We start from the raw sequence: 21,762 nt of genomic DNA, 5'->3' as shown, positions 1-21,762 counted from the left end.
TAACGAGCCCCTTTCTTACCTCCAGATGTCTTAGAGTAACCTGTATAAGACAAGAGGAGCCGTGCCATCATTATTGAGACCCAATCATCTACCTTGTCCACTAACAATGCACCTCTTTGAGGCATATGTTATTTTTCTTTGTAACAAAGTGTGATGACAAGCACAGTACATAGAATGTGGCAGAAAATTAATTGTAAAGAAGGGCATACATGAATGAATCAATCAATCCTACATTCATTAATTCCAACAATATCTCTCTCTCTCTTTGGTTTATAAGAATACACAACCTTTTCCAGAGTTTTCTCTTTGATCAGATATCACTTTTAGAAGTAAGAGTCCTCATGACCAAGAACTGCCAAATTAGGGACAACAGGTAATATTTGTCATGCTTTATACAAAAATTTTGGAGATGTTTTCTCAACTTTGTTTTCTATGGACTTGTATGTGCCTTTGGTACTTTCTTGCTTGTTTGTTTGTTTTTTGGTGCTGGTCCTGGGGCATGAATTCAGGGCCTAGGTGCTGTCTCTGAGCTCTGTCTTTTTACTCAAGACTAGCTCTCTACCACATGAGCCACAGCTCCACTTCTGGCTTTCAGTGGTTCACTGGAGGTAAGAGTCTCACAAACTTTCCTTCCCAGGCTGGCTTTGAACTGATCCTTAGATCTTAGCCTCTTGAGTGGCTAGGATTACAGGTGTGAGCCACCAGCACCCAGCTCACCTTTACTGATTTTTAAGCTCTTTGCCACATACACACAATTTTTGCAAATGATGATTGTGTTTTGGCAACAGTTCTTCATGAAAAGCAGAATTCTGGCAGCTCCCCAATATATAAAGAATTCACAATAGCAGTGCACAGCTTGGGACTATTTGTCCAGGCTCCACTTCCTTTTTGATTAAAAAACATTAACTGTTACATAAAAAATACATTTATTTTTGTAAGAGACAAAACTGAAAGCAGGGAGGTAATGTTTCTCCTCTAAGTGAGAGATTTGTTCTTTGTGCTTTCATGTCGAAATAAAAATCTATAAGTCTTACGCAACTGTAACTTAATTATTTGGGAAAAACTTAATCACACACCTAGTATTATAAATGAAGTATATGCTTGGGTAAAAGAAAACCATTCTATTCCATTTTTCAGGTCTGAATGGATATTTTGAGAAATGTCACTAATCATCCTGGATCTATAAAATCTCTAAGTAATTTGGTTATTACTCAGGAAGGCTGGGTAAGTTCTATTTCCTACAGTATTGCAATGAATAACAAAAGGAATAGTGAAAAAAAACAATGATGCATGTATGTGGTTCAATAGATTTATATTTGAGGAGTAGAAAGGCTGGTCTTTGAGACTGAATTCTGTCATTTCTGAGCTGTTTAAATTTGAGTATATCACAATTTTTCTGAGCTTTCATGTTATCAATTATAAAAACCTCTCTCATTGTTACAAGATATCACTATGATAAAACAACAAGAGATACTTTGTAAACTGTTAAGGACTATACAAATTCCAGATAGCACTATGAAGAAAGACAATTTAAAAAAAAACTTTTAGGGAAAAGTCATGTTTTCCAATGACCTCATTAAGCTTTCAAAAATAATGTCCCCCAATGATACATACTGGAAAAGAAAATGGAAAAAATATAATCCAATATGCTCTGGACAGTGGGAAGCTTTTTTGTTTTTTGTGCGTTTGTTTTTTGGCTTTTTTTTTTTTTTTTTTTTGGTACTGGGGATTGAACCCAGGACATTGCACTTGCTAGGCTGAGCTAGCTCCTAGCCCACAGTGGGAAGTTTCCTTTGTTGTTGTTGCTGTTGTTTTTAGTACTTTCTTCTTTTCTCTGGATGAATACAAATTAGCTTGCATCATGATGGTTTAACTTTTAAAGAGTAAAGGAAGCCATGCTGGCTTTAGTGCCAGGATGGGGAGAGCATTCTGAGCCACAGGCCACTTTCCTAGCCTGCACAGAGGTAATCTGGGTTTTGCTTTGAGTCTCTGCACTCTCACTCCAGCTCAGGGAACGACTGAGCGCCCGGGAATTCCACCCCTTCAGCATCTTCCAACACCTGTCACTGCACTTCGGCCTAATCAGCACCTTGTATGAAGTGCAAACTCAGTCAGGGCATGCTCTGGGTCACAGCCAAGAAAAATGTCAACCCTCCTTGCAGGAGCCAAGAGCAAACAGTTTAGGGATTGGGTTACACTAACCAGAAGTCATCTCAGGAGCTGCCCTGGCTTCTGTCCCTGTCAGGTGACAGCTAGGTGGGGGGGGTAGGTCTGGTGGGGGGGGGACAGGGACAGAACAGCCGACAAGCAACTACCTACAACTACATGGAGTTTTCAAAAGCATCAATGTCTTGTCTGTTTCTTCTTCCTGCTTATTTCTATCTCTCCTCGAGTCTCCTGAATGTGCTATTCTCTGCCTGGAAATTACCACTGCACATGCTCTATTCCTGGCTAAAATCTCCTCCAACTACCTTCAACTCAACTCTCACCCAGGTTGCCATCTTTGTGCCACTCTGTGTCACTATCTTGTCCTATGGTCACCCCTACCCTTGATTATGTGCCCCCAAGCTGCTGCAGGACCCCCAGTTAGTTCCAAAGTGGTCAATCCAGGCTGCCTGGCAAGGAGGCTCTATCAGTACCATCCTTTGCTACCTTTTCTATTCACACAATGGACACTGTCACTTGAGGAGGATGGTGAGCTGGACAGGAGGCCTTTGCCTGGCCACTTGAGAGGAGGCAGCCCCAGGGGCTCCTGCATGCTTCCCTTAGCACCCCTCCTGCACTTATGACCGCCGTGGGACTTTGTTTCCTTTCCATAAGGTGTCTCAACATAAACTTCACTTTATACCCAACAAACATGAAGCAGTGCCTGCATGTTCCAAGTACCAAAATGAGTAAGATATATCCTCTGCTCTTGTAGGTGAGTACAGACATAGAGGTGCAAGATAGTCATGCAGATCCAGGTTAACCAAATTAGTTCCAACTAAGCTCTAAGCCTAGTTCTGTTGGGATAATCTGTGTGGTATATCTCCAGATATGGGTGACAGTAATAATCCCTGAGGTCTCTGCCTAAAGGGAAATGTACTTAAAAGCTATGCAAGGGAGAATGGCCAGAGAACGAGACAAAACATCTAGGCCCCTACACTACAGAACTAGGCTAGGTACCTTGAGTACAATACACAGTAGACAATTGTAATTACCTGGCAAGGGTCAGATTTCCTTTCCCAGATGCAAACACATTTTGAAATCCTAACTCACTATCAGCCTAACCCAGTATCTGGAACACAAAGTTCAACTCATATTTGAAGAATAAATTGGTATAAAGAAGTATAAACATGGACTTTAAAAAAAGAAAAGAAAAGAAATATGTTTCTAGTACTGGTGGTTCATACCTGTAAACCTAGCTACTCAGGGGGCTGAGACCCAGAAGATTACAGTTCAAAGCTAGCCTAGGCAAAAAAAAAAAAAAAAAATCTGTGAGACTCCATTTCTAAAATACAGCAAAAGATGGGCTGGAGGGGCTGGGGATATGGCCTAGTGGCAAGAGTGCTTGCCTCTTATACATGAAGCCCTGGGTTCAATTCCCCAGCACCACATATATAGAAAACGGCCAGAAGTGGCGCTGTGGCTCAAGTGGCAGAGTGCTAGCCTTGAACAAAAGGAAGCCAGGGACAGTGCTCAGGCCCTGAGTCCAAGGCCTAGGACTGGCCAAAAGAAAAAAAAAAAAAAGATGGGCTGGAGGTATGATTCAAGTAGTAGAATACCAGCAAAGCAACTTGAGCAAACATGAAGCTCTTGAGTTCAAACTCTGGTACTGCCAAGGAAAGAAAGAAGGGGGAGGAGAAGGAGAAAGAAAGAGAGAAAGAAAAGAAAGAAAGAAGAAAGGCAGGAAGGAAAGGAAAGAAAAAGGGACAGAGGAAATACACAAAGCATTAACAACATGTCTCCTCAAGTTATCACTTCTGTATGATACTTTATCACTTTTATAGATAAGACAAGGAAAAATATTTCCAATCTCTACACTTAAATAAATAATAACTTACTGGTACTTGCTATCAAGTTCAACTTCAACTAGGCTTCTTGTCCTTTTTCCCCAAGTCCCTCATTTTCCTTAAGGAGCATTTCAAAAATAGCAACCTTCTGTATTATTCAGCAATTTCTCTTTGAAGCCCAACGTAGAACAGGGCTGACACTCCACCCTCTGCCACTATGAATTAACTATTCCAAAACCTGGTGCACTATTTAAAAACTAGACAATATTATAAAACTTCTTAAAAATGCAAGTTACATCAGAAGAAGTGCATGGGGCTATGTATGTAGCTTAGTGGTAGAGTTCTTCCCTGGCATGCACAGGTCTTAGGTTTGAACAAAGAAAAAATTTAAAATACAGTGTCCAATTCTCTAGAAAGGATCATTCCACCTACTCTTCACCTGCCAGGCTAACTTTGGAAATATTGGACTCAGTTCCAGCCATAAATATCCAAAAGGAATACTGATGAAGTCAAAGCGCCTAGAAGCTGGTGCTGGGTCTATGAACAATATGCAATGAAGAAAGACTGGGCGACAGGATAGGTGGTCTGAGAAGACAGGATCTGAGTGCAGTTCCTAGTACTTAGAGCCCTACTGTGTGTGTTAGAACAGCTGCCTTGTCTTCAGGTCTCTTTCCATCTGCTATACACCAGGCTCTTCTGCTTGGCTCTGGAGTTCTTACTTTCCTTGCCCAATGTTTTCCACATGGGTCGAATGGAAAAAGATGTTACTGGGTGTACTACCACAAGGGGAACAAACAGAAAAAGATTTAATAAAGAAAAAAAACATATTGTGAGTAAAACAACATTTGGGTATAACTGCACTAACAGAGTTCCTTGCAGAAGAATGCTCTGGAACCTTCAAATATTTTTATTACCATGATTATCCGTGATAGGCATATTCCAAGACTATCTTCTAAGTTCCCTGAGCATTCATGTCTATCACCCACATTTTGTGAAGTATGACAAGACTAAGCAGTGGTCTGTGTACTCTGATTAAAGATCTAGATCTTTGGGAAATTATTTAGCATCCTCTGTGGCTATTGTACACCCCCCCCCCCCACCACCAACTCATCTATCATTCTCTTTTTGGTTGTGGAGCTTGAACTTGGGGCCCACACGCTGTTCCTGAGCTCTTTTGCTCAAGTTTAACATTCTACCACTTTGAGCCACAGCTCCACTTCCAGTTTTCTGGTGATTAACTGGAGATAAAGAGTCTTATAGACTTTCCTGTCTGGGCTGGCTTTGAATGACGATCCTCAGATCTTAGACTCCTGAGTAGCTAGTATTACAGGCATAAGCCACCAGCACCTGGCCTCATCTTTTTAAATACCTTCTAGTTCTATCATGTCTACTCATTGCCAAAGAGTACTGCTAAGGATATTAAATTGCTTAGAACTTCTTAAATATGGGCCTCAGAACTACCAGTTCATCCCACTCACCTTACATCTGGAAAAGAAAAGGAAAGGAAATCAATATTCATCATAGCAGGAATTCTGACTCAATTGCAAGGTTGAGAGAATGCTTGGCTTTGATTTCCTTTGCTTTGCCAAATGATGACTATAGAATAACAAAGCAAAAGAAGACTGGTTTCTTTACTTCAAAATATTGTGTAGGAGCAACAGAAGAGATGTGATTGCTTAAGTGCCTTGCAACCTGGATGGAGACCAATGTACCTGGATGGAGACCAATCACCTGAGGTGATTTCAGAGCAACAGAGGCTGATTCAGGCTGGATGAGATACTAGAAAAAGTCATGGTGGAGATAGGAGCTCAGATCAGCACTTGGATGGGTAGAGAGGAGGAGGGAAAACACAAAAAGCAGAGTCTGAAAGTTTTGGATCACCCTCAGAGTATACCCCATTGTACTCTTTCAACATGCTACCTATGCATAAATGTTGGGGATTGCCCTTCCCCCAGCCTTGGGACAATGGGAGGGAGCCCCTCCCACCTTCCGGCCTCAACCGGAAAAGCGACCCCCCCCCTTGGGAGGCAAGCATGTGCGAGCCACCATGATGGTTGCCTGGCCCAGAAAGGAGGTTCCAGGATCACTTGAGTGACAGCACAATCAGCCAATCAGTCAGTCACCCCAAGTCCTTCCCCTTCCGCCTTTGTCATCATAATAAATTGATTTGTCCCGCCCTTTGGGGACTGAGACGCATCCCACCATAGCAGCGTGTCCCTGATGCCTTCTTTTCCGCCTCCCTGATGCCTTCTTTTCCGCCCCCGCTCCTGGTAACATGTGAGGGGACTGGGGGGAGGGGAGGCTTCAGCAACCTTTCCTCAACTTAGCGCAAGTCCATGAGAGTACGCCTTTGGCCTTCTGCCGGCGGAAGGCAAGGCTGAGTGCTCTTTCATAGATTTTGGGGTTCAGGCATTCTCCCCGGGAGATCGGGGAGAAAGGGATCATTCAGATCCCGACACATAAGGATATATTTTTAATTTCTTGACCACCTACAAATTTATTTCCCTAAATGATCTCGTTTCATTTAGCCTTGATAAATCATAACTTGTTGCTATAGAAAACTTGGGCTTATGAAAGCAAAAGGTTTAATGCTGTTCTGAAACCTCTTCTTAAATAAAAAGGAAACACTGACTTGTTCTACCATGTATCTTTTTAGAAATGAAAACATTTATTAAGGTTTCCTTGGCCACTGAGGTAAGAAAATGATGTTTATCACTCTGTTTAATCCCTGCAGACTCAAGCCCAGGCTGTCAAGGAGGCCCCCAAACTTCCTGCCTCAGTAGATGTGATCCTCTGAAAGTAAAATTAGCCCTCCTGGCTGAATGCACTTGATGCTTTTCAGACATGTATACTTCATCGTGCTGTTATAAATAAATTGTGCTTTGATTTAGGACACATCAGCTACCATACCATGGCTATTTCAGTGCTATCTTAAGCAGTCTAAGTTTTCACTGGAGGTGGCAGATATGGAGAAGAAAATGCCATCACAGGGGTGCAACTTACCAGTCCCAAAGCTCTCCTCCCCACAGAGGGACAGTTTGCTTGCATCCATCAAATTCCCAAAAAACTTCCAGCCAGTTGGAGTCTCATACAAAGCGATCTTTGTAGCGTTAGCCACCCTTCAAAGGCATGAAATCAAAGTTACATCACAGCAGGACTGTGAGCAGGGCCATGTGAAGGATGGAAAAGAGCAACCATTATTGTAATCAAGGGTCCTATTCAGTACTGCTCACGGGTAGACAGAATTCTAAGATTGGTGGAAAATCATAAGAGAAAACTTGGGCACAATGGATTCTTCTATCTGGACTCAAAGGAAAGTGGAGATGAAGAAGAAAAAAATTCATTCAGATTATAGTTTAATATTTTAGAAGAAAAGAAGAAACTGCAGGAAAATACACAGGGCTATCCTGGGGGAGGGGGGATATTTAAATTCATGTGTCTTGGGTACAGACTGTGTCTACCTCATCTATAAAGAACAAAAGAATGATGTTTTGACAAACTTACAATCACAGAACTGGAAGGTCAGCATTTTACAGAGATGATCCTGGGGTCACACCGGCAGGATGACTGACAGCCCTGCATTCAGCTTTGTAACCAGTACACCTTTCATCTCATCAGAAGGCTCCCACTCAAAGCACCAAGTGGGGTTTCCCATTTACCCCAGCCTCACCCACCCTTTTCTCTTCCAACGCATCTTTTACTCTTCACCAGGTATCTTTAGACTATTTACAACCCTGGAGTGGGGATTGGAGCTCAGTAGTAGAGTATGTGGTTAGCATACAGAAGGGCCTAGATTTGATCCCTAACACACAAATAAGTAAATACATAAATACATAAACTAAATACACAATAAAATGTTTGAGTGGCTTTTTTTTGAAACAACCAATCCTCTTTCCTTTTTAACAAAATGTTACCTGATAAGTTTCATGTGCTGCTTCTGTAAGATTTGCTTTCCAGAAAGCTTGTCTTCTTCCTAACAAAGTTATGTCATATTTAGATCCTAACATTTAAAGACAATCCAATCTATGATTCTGAAAAGTTTTATTTGAGCAATAAGGTGTTTGGGTTACGAATCTATTTGTGTATCTATTATTTCAAAAATTGGAATTATACTGTTCATGGAGGTGTTTCCAGGCCCAGCAGACAAACACAATAGTATGTCCACAAAAATGACACTCAGCCTCACATGTAGGATCTGAGGACAGAAGCACTAGATTTGAATTCCTGCTCCAATTTAGCTGTGAAGTCTTTGACAGACTGCTAACTCTCTACTTTCAGCTTCCCCTTCTTTAAAATAAGGACGACTGCTGTGAGAATCAGCTGAGGTAGAGATATGTAGATATCAGTAACTTCTTGTTGTTGTTAGCTGAAGTGAAGCCAGCACTAATTCTGTAATTTGTTTAACAGGAAAACTATCATATGGGCAAGTGGTTAGGCACTAGGCTCTGGGTCTAGTCCCGACTCAGCCATTTACTAGATGGTTGACCTTTGAACAACTTAATAATTCTTTTGTCCTTTTGTCTTCCACCAGTAAAATGAGGTTATACCCAGCCTTTGCCTGATGGAATTGGTATGAGATTAAATGACTTAAAACATGCAAAGCAGTTAGTATATAAGGGTAATATTAAGGAAAGCTTAGCTATTTATTTAAGAGACTACATTTAAACACTCAACTTTTCTCCCTATTCTTGACCTTTTAATTATCTTCCTCCCCCTCCTCCTTTTTTTTTTTTTTTTTTTGGTGCAGTTCCTGGGGCTTGAACTCAAGCGCAGTGCCTGAGCTTTATTACCAAGGCTAAGGGTCTACCACTTGAGCCAAAGTTTCACTTTTGGCTTTTTGGTGAGTAATTAGAGGTGAGTCTCACAGATATTCATGCCCAAGCTGGCTTACAATTGTGATCCTCAGATCTCAGGCTCCTGTAGCTAGGATTAAAGGTGTAAGCCACTGGTACCCAGTTATTCATTTTTTTAAACTACTCATTTAGTAAAAATGTCCTAGGCATTTGACATTTTCTAATAACATTTTTCTTTTTCTCCATTTGTTATTTATTACTTCCTGCTTTTTAGCTTTTATGTATATGGTCTCAGAAGCCCCCTAAAGCCTTCATATAATAAGGTCATATAAAATGAATAGAAAAATATACCAATAAGCAAATCTGAGAAATCAACTGTTTACTGTCACTGGTCTCTTTTGCACAAAAACTGAATGTAATTAAAAACTTTTTTTTAACCAATTTCATGTTTCTGTTTTAGATTACAAATAAAAAATAATTCTAATTGTGTGTTCATGGACAATCTAGTTGTTTTGAAACTTTACTATTAATTCAAACTTTTCTTTTGCTCAGTCACTGCACACTCCTAAAGGAAACTAACCCTTTAGAATGTCTTGGGCACAGTGGAAGTGCTATCCATTCATTCACTAAAATGCAATCATTCATTTTTAAAATGATGCATACATGCATATCCTACTGGGTCAGGCAAGCTACAGTCAGACAGCTTCTGAGTGGATAGGCTTGTTGGGCAGCCAACCAAGCAAGTGGCCTATGAATATAGTGTGGTAATTGCTGAGATGGAGAGCTCAGAAGGAAATTGTAACCCTAAAAACATTCACCCATCCTCTCATACAGGAAATATGGCTCTGCAGAAGGGGAGGAAGAGCATTCGGGGATCAGTGAAGGGCATGGTGACCACCATGATGATCTGAGAAAGGAGGATGGAGGGGACTGGTAGACCTACCGATCTAGGGCACCACTCGTGGGCATGCTGCGTGCAAAGCCTCGGACCCCAGTCTGCTGGAAATATGGAATGCTGAAGATGTTGGCAGCAATGACGGCTACAGAGTCTGAAGGGTTCACAAAGAAGCCATGCTTGCCCAGAATCATGTTCCGATCCTTGAGAATAAGAGAGAATCAAAGGAAGACCTTTGAGTTTTATAAAACTGAAAACTGACCCATTATCTCATCCTGAGCTTTAAACACGGGATTTTATTATTATTGGATCTGAATAGTACCAATGAGCCAAAGGTACCTCCATGTCCAAGAGTTAAAACTGGTTTCAATTAAACTGTGAGCACTAACTCCATGTGAGCTGAATCCTCTGTTCTCCCTCCAGAGGCTGGCTAACTTTAACCTCCTAGACCTTTTCCAAATTCTGGAACCAATCATGCCTCTCCCAGAGGAGAAGAGAGGATGCACAGAGAGGAAATATTGGCTGTTTATACAGTTTGATAGGTCTACCAGACATCCAGAGAAAAACAAAGGCAGGTTTCTTTAAGAAATGGTTTCTAAATCATAGTCCCTCCATTTGGTATTGGACCCAACAAAATATGCTGCTACTTTCATGGCTTCCAGTATACTCTTTCCTTCAAGTAACTATGAGAAACTCTCAGCCGGTACTGCATCAGAAATACCTATTGGAAAATCATATCAGTTAGGAGTCCATTTAAATTTCTCCAAATTTTGATACAGAAAAAATTATTTTGCAGGAAACAGTAACTCTTCCTATAAAAAACATCAATCCCAACAAAACTCAAAGTCTAATTCACTAAACACACCAAACACCAAACTACCTATGAGATACAAAGGAGATGAACTTGACTATGACTCAGTGGTCATCAGTATAAGCAAAACAATTTATTTATAAATGTTTTAATAAAATGTAATTTTCTCCAGTTCATCTTTACATAGGCAATAAAATTATAGTTTTACCCCTCAACTAATGTGAACAAATGAATAGGTACAAAACCAAAACCTCTTCTAGAAGTTAAAAGGCTTGTCAATTGCTGGTTGACAGGAGAAACTTATCCAGAACTCAATCAGCTTGTGATGTACTTGTCATTATATCATAACCAGCATCTAATAACGCTGCCATTCTTAATAAATGTCTGAAATCAAATGCATGAATTTTATTCCAGAGACTCTCATTTCTGCTGAAGAGGGTCTTTAAATAATGTACTTCCTTCTGAACCAAGTTCAGTGAAGGATCCTGAGCCTGGCAGAAGCAGCCTGATTTTGTTTCGATTAATTTTGTTCTTCCCATCTGCAAGGTGTGGCCCATATAGGAATTCACTTCCATGCACTTGTACCCACCCCATCTCCATCGAAGGCAGCCCCAAAATCATGTTCTCCTGACTTCATGGTCTCCACTAGGTCAGCTGCATAGGTGAGGTTGGGGTCAGGGTGGTGACCCCCGAAGTCCTCCAGGGGAACACAGTTAACAGCCGAGTTTGCAGGAGCTCCGAGTTCTTCACAGAGGATCTTCTTTACATATGGCCCCACGACTATGTAAAGCACGGAGTGAAAGTAAGAAGAATCAGAAACCAAACCTGCCATCTGGGAAGAAGAGCACTACAGCAACAGTGGGGCTGCAAACTAGATTGAGAGGCTGGTGCACTGTGAGTAGATTCCACACAATGGAGAATCCTCACTTCCTAGAGGTTCAAATCTTTTTTTAATCATTGTAAAACAAATTGTTGTATTCTCAGGTGAGCAAATCCCCCAGTTCTGGTTCACAGTCATGGCTGCTGTCTCTACTGGAGTAGTCACACAAGTAACGCACAGACAAAGAAAGGGAGACACACATCCTACTGTTCTCTGAATGGAATCCTCTTGTTCTCTTCTAAGAAAAGGAACAGGGTGGGGGATAGATGGGGTAGTGGCTCTAGCACCACACCTAGAGAAATCACTACTCACCTCAGGAATCCACAGAGGCACCCACTAAGAATGTGAGTGATCTCCAGAGGGACAGACAGCATCCACAATAACAGATGCATGTGACTCAAAGCCTGATGCTTATTGTGGAAACATGACTTTGCACTAGTTTAACACAAGAAGTGCCTCTGCTACACTGGGGGCCTACCATTAGATTTTTGCCTCTGAAATGATTGTGAAATAACTGTTGAAACCACCAAAGCCTTGAGAAGGCTGTGAGGGACCATAATCTCCACAGTAGAAATCAACTGCCTGTTTCTGAGAGGAGTGAACAGAAGAGTGAAAAGTCCATACCTCCGTGCATGGCATCTATGCGGATCTTTAGTCTGTTTGGACCAGAAAGTAGCTCTTTCAGTGCACTGAAATCAAAGATGTTTCTGAGCATCGTGGCATAAGCTTCCACTGAATCCACAATTTCCACTGTGAGAACAAGCAACAATGAAAGAATGAAGGATGAAACATTTAGAAATAGTAAATAGTTTATTAATTATATTGATATAAAATGTAACAGCTGTTTTAAAAGGATAACTACTGAGCAACTCCAACACAAAAAGCTGTTAATGACATCTTACTCAGTATCATCCATTTTCTTTGAAGGTAAATGTTATCAGACCTATTTTATAGATGAAGAAACTAGGGGTAGGATAGGATACACATGGGGTTTTCAATAGCTTCTGTGTAAACTGCTCTGCTGCCACACTGCTTCTTTACGTGTCCCCATGATGGATATATCTCATTGTCATGTGTAATGGAAAAGATAATATCTACATTTATTTACAGGTTCATTATCATCAAGGTTTAATGGTAAAAGGCAAGCATTTTTTTTTCTTTAAAGAATAATTTTAAGCCAAGCACTGGTGGCTCATGGCTATAACACTAGCTACTCAGGAGGCTAAGATCTCTGAGAATTGGGGCTTGAAGCCAGCAGAAAAATCTGAGAGACTTTATCTCCAATGAACCAGCAAAAAGCCAGAACTAGAGACATGGCTCAAACAGTAAAACACAAGATGTGAGTGAAAAAGCTGAGAGAGCATAGCTTTTCAAGACCTAGTACTGGCATTAAAAAAAGAAAGAAAGAAGCAAATAAAGAGTTTTTGCATGTCCTGCTAATGGAATAAAAGAAACATAGCAAGTTATTATCCTAATTACTGGACATTTGGGGTTTCTGAATATCTTCAATATATGAAGAGATGATGAAGCTCTCTACCAGGGTATTATAAGTACCAACAGTATCTCTGAGATACACCAGTGTCACTTTGTTTGTTAGGATGCAATTGCCAACCTTCAACAGGTGGAGTAAATATAAATTGAAGATTACAGGGCAAAGTTAAAACATAGGTTTCACTGCTAACCATGACATCTTCATTTTATTAACACAAATAAATGTATAAACATTTAGTCCATTAATTACTGTGTAGCTTGACATTCAATAAGACGGTAATTTAATCACAGCTACCTTTGTACAGTTTTTCAATGCAGCCCAAACTATCAGTCTGATTTTACTGAGTATTAAGGCAAGAGGAAAACTGAAAGCCCAGGACTGAGAATCATTCACACTGAGTCTGAGTCCTGTTTTTACCATTCACTCACTCTGTGACCTAGAGCCTGTCACTTAACCTCTACTGGCCTTTGTTTCCTCCTCTGTAAATAGTAAACACAGAGTACTCCCTTCCCAAGGAGTAACACATGGGAACGGGGACAGGAAGAGCTCAACCACAGTAGTCTCCTAGTCAAGGCCACTTTGTTTTGGGGGTGTGTGTATGTGTGTGTGTGCAAGTCTTGGGACTTGAACCTGGGTCCTGGGTGCCTATCCCTGAGCTTCTTTTTTTGCTCAGGACTAGTGCTCTACCACTTGAGCCACAGCTCCACTTCTGTCTTTTTGGGTCACTTATTGGAGATAAAAACCTCATGGACTGTCCTGCCTGGGATGACTTCAAACCGTGATCTGCAGATTTCAGCTTCTTTAGTAGCTAGGATTACAGAGATGAGCCATAGTTGCCCAGCAAGGCCGTTCAGTTTACCTGTGTGGAAACGAACCCTTGGAAAGTCTGGGAATGAGTTATCACAAGCTCAGAGAGCTCAGATCTCTAGACTGGTGAAACATAATTCCAGACCTGCTTATTAACTTATGCATGTAAACCACAGTGCCTACAATCTTTCCAAAGTCACAGGTCCACTTTATTAAAGTCATGAAAAGAATACTGCTCAAGTCTGAATAGAGATGAGCAGGAAGAAGAAATAACGTGCCTGTGAAGGGCTTGAACTTGTTTTCCAAGTCAAACTGCTGCTTTCCCAAAACACTGAGGTCTACATTCAGGTCGGGGCAAATTGCATATTCCTCAATTGTCTTGCTGATTTGGAAAATTTTGTCAGTGATTGCTTCTGGAGCAGGACCTGAAAATCAAATAATACACAATGAGCCATTCTATGTGGTTCACCTGAAAATAGAAAAAAATCCAAGGTTTAGGGTTCTTCTTCCCTAACACATTGACCATTACTTCACTCAGCAGCAGAGCAACAGGATTTTTCTTAACAGAAAATATCATATTAGTGATGGTTGTTCCTACTTAGGTACAATGGAAGGAGAAGCATTTCAACTCCACCAAAAAGAAGCAACATTTCCTTGCAAAGGAGGATAGTGAGAACCCTGGCCCTCAAGGCCTTAGGTACTGGTTTATCCAACTCACTATAAAATTGTCTGCTCCCAAGACAACAGTCAACTCACCTCCATTAGAAATATTGAACTTGATTCCAAAATCTCCATTAGGTCCTCCTGGGTTGTGGCTGGCTGTTAGGATGATCCCACCAATGGCTTTGATTTTTCTAATAATGCAAGATACAGCAGGAGTGGAAAGGATCCCATTCTGTCCAATAACCAAGCGACCAATCTAGAAGAAACCCAGAGCACATATTTGAACACCCCATTAATCCAGAGCTACCACAGGGAAATACTAGAGCAGTAAGAAAATGGACAAACCAAATATTGTTTGACCAGAAAAGATTTTCTTTAGTGAACATCAACACCATATTACTGAAATAGAATCAGTGTTGTTGAACAAAGACATTCCTTCAGATAGCTTTTGTAGTTTTAGAACAGTGTGTGGTCTGGGGTTGCTGTAAGACTCTGGCAGGAAAGTATAGCATATTCATAACAGAGTCTTTCCAGATCTAGTTCATAATTTAAATATACTAAAGAACAGTGAGAAGGCCCACATTTTTATTCAACTCAGTCATACTTTCAACCTACAATAGGGAAAATGTTGCAGGTTGTGCTAGTTAATGAGATTTGACCCAAAGAGAAATCATTTGTAATATAAGATTCTTTCAAACTAAAGAGATCAAACATTATATAAATCATAATCTATAATGCATGTTATAAATGTGGTTATCCAATCAACTTTGGATTTTTCATGCAGTTGGACAACAGCTTGGGCTTTTGTTGCATTCCTCACTTCCCTCCATCTCTCACAGATGTTATCAGCCTGCCTGTTCCTTTGCTACAATGACAGTGATTTACATCTGTTTCAACATAACCCAGCTTGCAAGTTTTGTCAATTCTTCTAACTTGGAGAAGATGGGACTGCTATATTAAAAAGGCTAATGCTCTTACTAGAGTTTTGCCTTTTCTACATTCTCCTTTCTGAGAGAAGACAGGGACAGAAACATTTAAATTCTTTCCATTAATTATTTCTTTTGGCCCCCTTTCCCCAAGATAAATATGGTTAAAGAAATGACTTGATGCTGGAAGATGTATTTCTAATGTGGAAAATGCCGCTAGAAAGCCAGGAGGGTGGCACACATCTGTGATCCTAACTACATGCGAGGTGTATGCAGAATCCTGAGTTCCAGCCCTGCCCTGGCAAAGGTCAATGAAACCTTGTCTCAAAGGTTGCATGTTTTCTCGTAGATGTGAAAGTTAAAATTAGTTTATAAATATGTAAGTAAACACACTGGGCAGAAGCCAAGTATAAACAAATATGTAAACTGAAATATGGTAGATTCAGGGAAGAATATAATGTATGTAGTTCCTTAGGAAGGAAGGCAAAATCATACTTCAACAAAATAAACTCCAGGAAATGGGGACTTGAGAAGGGTAAGGCGGGATGAAAGGGAGGGAGAAGACCAATAAAGAGAAGAGGGAAGAATGCAGTCAAAAACTCCAAGGAAATTAAGAAATATGCTACAAAATTGAAAAGAGTGAGGGAAAGGGTAGGTTGGGGAGTGATGGATGAGAATATTGAAAGGGGTGACACTGATCAAGACACATTGTATTCATAATCTACTTAGTTGAATTCCTTTGTATAACTTCTTAAAGATAATAAAAATACAAAAAAAGGAAAGTAAAAAAGAATTTCCAAATTAAAACAAAAACAAAGGGTTGATCAAATTATAGCATGACTGCTAAGCATGCACTAAGTCCTGGATTCAATCTACAATGCACACACAACACACACACACACACACACACACGCGCGCGCGCGTGCACATGCGCGCGTGCGCACTGGCATGAGACATTTGGACATACAATGCCATTAGACATCAGGATTTCCTGAAAAATGTTTTTCTGGTACTGTTAGCTTTGCCGCCACCCCCACCTTCAGTACAGGTCACTGAAAACTTGACATCCTTATAATCTCTCCTTCCCCCACTACCAAGAATCTCCGCAGGAAACAGCTGGTTTATTTCCATCACCTCTGGGCTCCCATTTGTCCATCTCTGAACAATTTTTGTCACAGCTGCCCTAAGACATTTGCTACATCCTGCCTCCCCCAGGAAGAGGTAACCAGCAGGACAGGTGCTACACGGGGTCTCTGTTTTAAGCTAGAGGAAGCAACGCATAATACAGAATCAATGGTGATGGTTAGTACCGAGCTCCCAAGTGCTTTGTATATCTCACAGCACTTTCAGTACATTCTTTTTATTGTTGCTCCCAAGTAGCACCACCAGAGTTGTTATGGTCCTTCCCATTCCTTCACTCTTGTACCCATCCAAACCCAATAGCATGGAAGGGTGCCATGACAGTGTCAGGAGATGATATGACAAGGTCATACAGCAAGTTATCAGAGTGGAAAAGGCACTGAAGTCCTCTGACGCCATACAGTGGGAATAGCAATATCTCACCTTTCCAGGAGATTAAAGCCCTAGAGATTGGCAGTTCCAGAATTCTATAAGAGAGACTTAGAGATAGCCATTTACTCAACCAGAAGAGCTGATGAGTAATCTAGACACTCTTATGTGTGGAAGAAGAGGCTAATGAATACTAAGCTACACTGCTTGACTCACTCCTTTATTCTGCAATTTCTTATCGTGAGATCAGCAGGGAGGGAATTATGCCAGGGAGAAATACAATAAATGAAGCTAAGAGAAGTAACTCCTCTCTGCTGTGCCCAAGAGGAGTTATATTTAGTCAACCTACTTCCTCTTTCAAGGTATCTTTCTACCAATCTCCCTCAATCTAACACAGGGGAGGTTTTACTCCATATCATCCTCCTTCCCTTAAAGATACCTGGACCATTGTAACAGCTCCTCACACAATCTTCCACTTGGCCCTCCCTTGCTTTACCTGGTTGAATCCATCTCACCTCCTCTAGCCTACCCAGTTCAGCTTTCTAAGCATAACTCTGTGTCCCTCTTCTCAAAAATCTTCCCTACAACACATGATACAGAAATGGTACTTTGAGGATGCCCCTAAAGAAATGAAAACCAGATTTCAAGCACTCACTCCCAATGTTCACAGCAGTATTACAACAGCCCAAAGTGGGAACAATCCAAATGTCCTTCATCAGATGAACAGCTAAACAAAATATTGCACAGACACAAAATGTAATTACAAGGGAAGGAAATCAGCTTAGAGGCTGTTACACACAGAGCTGATGAGTGGGAATGTGAAGAAATAGAGATAAAGTAGGTTTTAAAAGAGAAAGGAATCTTGTCACACACTGCAATGTGAAGGAACCATGTGTGTATTATGCTGAGTGAAATCAGCAGGATTCCATTTACATGAAGTATCTAAAACAGTCAAAATAATAGAAACAGAAAGGACAACTATGGTTCCCAGAGACTCAGGGGAGGAAGAAATGGGGAACTGCTATTCAGTGAGCATACAGTTTCAGTTTGACAAGATGAAAAAGTTCTTTAGATCTGCTGCACAATAACATGAGTATAGTTAAAACTGGTGAAGTATATGGGCAGTGGTTAATATGGTAAACTACATTCTTACTACAATTAAATTGACTTATAAATCTGTTACTATATTGAAAGACGGCATTTCTCATCTATATACATGGTTGTGCCTCTAAGGACACATGGGAAATACTCTTTGTGTAACTCAAAAAAGAGAATAAAATTCTCATCCATGGATGAAGCTTGAAGACATTATACTCAGAGAAATAAGCCAGATCCTTAAGGGCAAGTCTTAGATAATACCACATTGAAGAGGGTCCTAGAAAGGCAAATTAAGAGACAAAAAGTAGAAGTGAAGTGGCCATAGACTTGGAGGGAAGAAGAATAGGGAGCCGTTATTTAATGGTACTGATGTTTGTGTTTGGGATGATGAAATATTTCTGGAGCTGGATAGTGAGGATGGCTACCCAACACTGAAATTATCATGAACACCACTAAACTGTAAATGGATGAAAGAATGTGCCTGAAGTTTTAGGTATGCTACCTTTCCTAGCTCCTGAGTTCACCATGATTCCCCCAGCCTCCTCTCCCACCACTTTCTTCCACATGACTCACATGTCACCCCCAGAAATGGGGACCTCACTGTCACCCAAAGTCAAGCAGTCCATAATCAAGCATGGCAAGGAGCAAGGGTTTAAATTTTCCTCCTAATTGAAAATAGGGTGTGATGTTTTCAGGTCTCCTTTTTCTTTTGTTTTGCTGGTCACACACATGGTTCTTCTCTCAGTTTTACATTTCCTTCCAAGTTCAAAGCTCTGGGAACTGAATGAGAACCCAATATTCTAAATGGAGCCCACCAGTGATTTATTGGATGCATTAAAATGTCTGGTGAAAGTACACAGCTCTATGCAAATGAGAACAAAGAGAAATTTCTAATGAAAGCTAATTATATTCTACAGCCAATAAATGCACCAGATAAGAAGTATATTAAGAGGAGAAACTAAAATGCTCTCTATGTAGTTCAGTCTGAAAAGCCCTTGTGCACTGGCCCATGCACAGAGCGGGTGAGGTTAGGGTGAAGAATACCGTCTTTTGCCCAAATCTGTGGCAATAATTATTGTTTTCTTAGATTTCTGCCTTGTAGTGCCCACAACCAAGAGGCTATTCAGACAGAATGTAGGATAGGTTAGAAAAACAAGAAACCAAGAATTCCAAAAGTTTTTTTTTTTAAATCAGGTTAATGTGTCTTATCAATCTACTAAACATTTTAAGTAATTCAGACGGACAGCATGACTGCTTTAAATGCAGTGCAATTATTTAATAGGGACTGTCCTTGAAAAGATGTGAAAAAATCACTTGACTGCCACAGTCTTAACAAATAGGCAGTTACCATACTTAGTCAATTATTATCATGGAAATACATTATTTAGCAAACCTTCAGATAGTAAATCTGAGCAAGCCGATAGGGTCTGCCTGAATTACCTATTCCAACCACCTCATCCATATCCTTCTGCCCCACACAAAAATGAATTGAAGCCAAATATATCATAGCAAAGTGGACAGAATACCAGATCCACTCAACAGTCTAGATATATGCGGAGAATAATGTTCCATTTGTCCCTCTCAAAAGATTAAAAGCATCTTAATACCGTTTCCTGTGCAGCCCTCCTCAAAGATGAAATTTATGGTATGTCACATTTTATCTTAAAAATGTGGTATGCTTCATAATAATTTCATATTTGGGTACTTTATCAGCAATTTTTACATGAGAGGCACTGAGATGCTGAAACCTCAAAGGAAACTTCCTACTATAGACAATGAATCACAAACATTTTTTAAGGTTAACTTGGGTTCTTATAAACACCTGCTTGGCATATTATTGAGATAGACTGAAAATGAATGCCTAACACATTTGGTTGCAATGTTAAATTTTATGTTCTCAGAATCCGAATCTTTTAAAATTTACAGGTAACAAAGGACCATGTGCTGAAAATTCTTGCTAAGCATTATCTAAAACACTAAAAAATCTATCTTTGGTCCCACAGAAGAATCTGCAGAGCAAAGCCAGCCATGTACTGATGCTCTCGCTCCTATAATTCAGCAGGCTGGGCAAATTGTTAGGTTATCAAGATCAATGTGTTCTGGTGCAATATTCCTTGGGATTTGCTTAATAATCCAGCCAGTATGTTGTTTTTTTCATGATGCAGAGTTCTAGTGAGCCTGCTTATGTTCTAGTCTTAGAGGAGTTACTGTCTTGTCCTGCTGCACAAATTCACCATGCACAGGGCTTCTTTGTGCCCAGGGTCATTATAAGCAGATCCTTTTGAAAGGCTCACACCTAACATGTCCCAGTCCCCGCCCCCCCCCCTACAGCATTCCTGCATGACTATGAGGATTCACAAACAACAACATGCTGTGGCTTTTGTTTTCCTATTTGACAAATGACTGAACTTCAACAAGGAATTCATTGAAAGTTCAGCAAATCCTTCTCTTTTCACCACTCAGGACAGCTCTCTTACACAGGACAGGGTGCCCCTGGAAGCCAGTTGGAAAGCAGATACAAAAGCTTAAGGCCAGGAGTGCGCTGGAAATGTCAGAAAAGCAACAGGTACTTTGCAAACAAGAGTAACAGAGCACCACACAAACACAGCAGAACTTACTTTCCCAGGTAATTCTGGAGTATTTTCACAACACTCAATCGCTGAAGTCACAATGAAACCTAAGTGGGTGTTAGTAGAATTGAGCTGTAGACTACATATACATTTTTGGATATGTATATCTTGCTGCAGAATTAAGAGGTTATTTGGAGAGCCAGAGATAAAACAATATTGATTGTATACCAACCCCATTGGCAGCTGCCATCTGCACTATTGTTTCTATTGCTGATTTATTAAAATACCGCCCATCTCCACCGACCACCATTGATGATCCCTGGCGATCTTTTAGGTCTATAGAAAAAAATAGGCTCTGGATGAAATTCTCCAGATAACATGGCTTTGCTTCAAAATAATATGTTTTCTTCTGTAATCCACTTGTTCCTGGTTTCTGGTCATGGTAAGGAGCTGTAGCAAATGTCAACAGAGGGAGAGGACCTTCTTCCATTTTCCTATATTTCCCAGAAATCCATTCTTCAAAATCACTCATCTTTCATTTCCACCACTTGGTTCCAGGATGCAGCTGAGACTCCCCCAGACAGTCTGTCCAACGTGAAGCCGCCACGATACTGTCTGAGTAACTAGCATAGAGGCTTTGCCTACACGATCTCTCTCAGAGAGAAAGCTTGATTAATTCCGCGTGGTTTTTGTCCTATGTGAAAAATGTACGAGCCATATACCCACCTACAGCCATGCACAAAGTAAATCTTCAAAGCTGTTTTGGTGAGGATACTTCTGCCCACACAACCATGCCAGATATTCTTCAATTATTTTTGTCTCATCTCCCCGTTAGGGCAGAGAGAGCTCCAAGGGTATTGCCAGCTCCAGACTTTAGTTACAGTCACCAAAGACTGCCAGACTCCACTCCCAGACAGAGCGGCTACAGCCCCAAGAAGCAGGTTAGTGAGAAAGAGAGCAGGTGCGTCTCTCTCTGCCCCTGCCACCTCTTAAACTGGAGCCTGCTTCTGGGCAGGGAGCACTGAGAAGGCCATCTGCAGCTAAAAGTTGCTCCATGCCACCTAGCAAGCTAAAGGTCAAGCTTAAAATGGAAGTGAGGGATCTCCTTACTGTTGGTTTCCTTATTTCACTCATTTTGATACCCATAGGACTTTTTATTTCCCACATATAATCCCAGGTACTAGTGAAATACAGTCATCCAACAGAATAGATTTATTCAATGGCCACTAAGACTAGGGCTCAATGGTATAGCTCAATGGTGAAGAGATTATTCCAGTCTCTTCACTGGCAAACAACCTAGTATGTACAAGGTCCTGCGGCGGGGGG

General features: G+C 40.7%; 1 protein-coding gene across 1 annotated transcript in view; it reads right to left on the bottom strand.

Annotated features, from left to right (window-relative positions):
* The window catches only part of Pgm1 (phosphoglucomutase 1), a 33,175-nt gene extending 11,835 nt beyond the window's left edge, over window positions 1-21,340 (bottom strand). Inside the window, exons 1-7 of the mRNA XM_048351476.1 lie at window positions 20,669-21,340; window positions 14,427-14,589; window positions 13,949-14,095; window positions 11,996-12,121; window positions 11,081-11,271; window positions 9,729-9,883; window positions 6,996-7,111 (exon numbers count right to left, since the gene is read on the bottom strand). Coding sequence (XP_048207433.1) covers window positions 6,996-7,111; window positions 9,729-9,883; window positions 11,081-11,271; window positions 11,996-12,121; window positions 13,949-14,095; window positions 14,427-14,589; window positions 20,669-20,968 — 1,198 coding nt within the window. The 5' untranslated portion in view covers window positions 20,969-21,340. The remainder of the gene's footprint in view (window positions 1-6,995; window positions 7,112-9,728; window positions 9,884-11,080; window positions 11,272-11,995; window positions 12,122-13,948; window positions 14,096-14,426; window positions 14,590-20,668) is intronic.
* Between the last annotated feature and the right edge of the window lie 422 nt (window positions 21,341-21,762).

The sequence above is a fragment of the Perognathus longimembris genome, chromosome 7, assembly GCF_023159225.1.
Source record: "Perognathus longimembris pacificus isolate PPM17 chromosome 7, ASM2315922v1, whole genome shotgun sequence".
Classification (NCBI taxonomy): domain Eukaryota; kingdom Metazoa; phylum Chordata; class Mammalia; order Rodentia; family Heteromyidae; genus Perognathus; species Perognathus longimembris.
The sequence above is the reverse complement of the archived record's forward strand: the minus strand, read 5'-3'. Positions and strand labels throughout refer to the sequence as shown.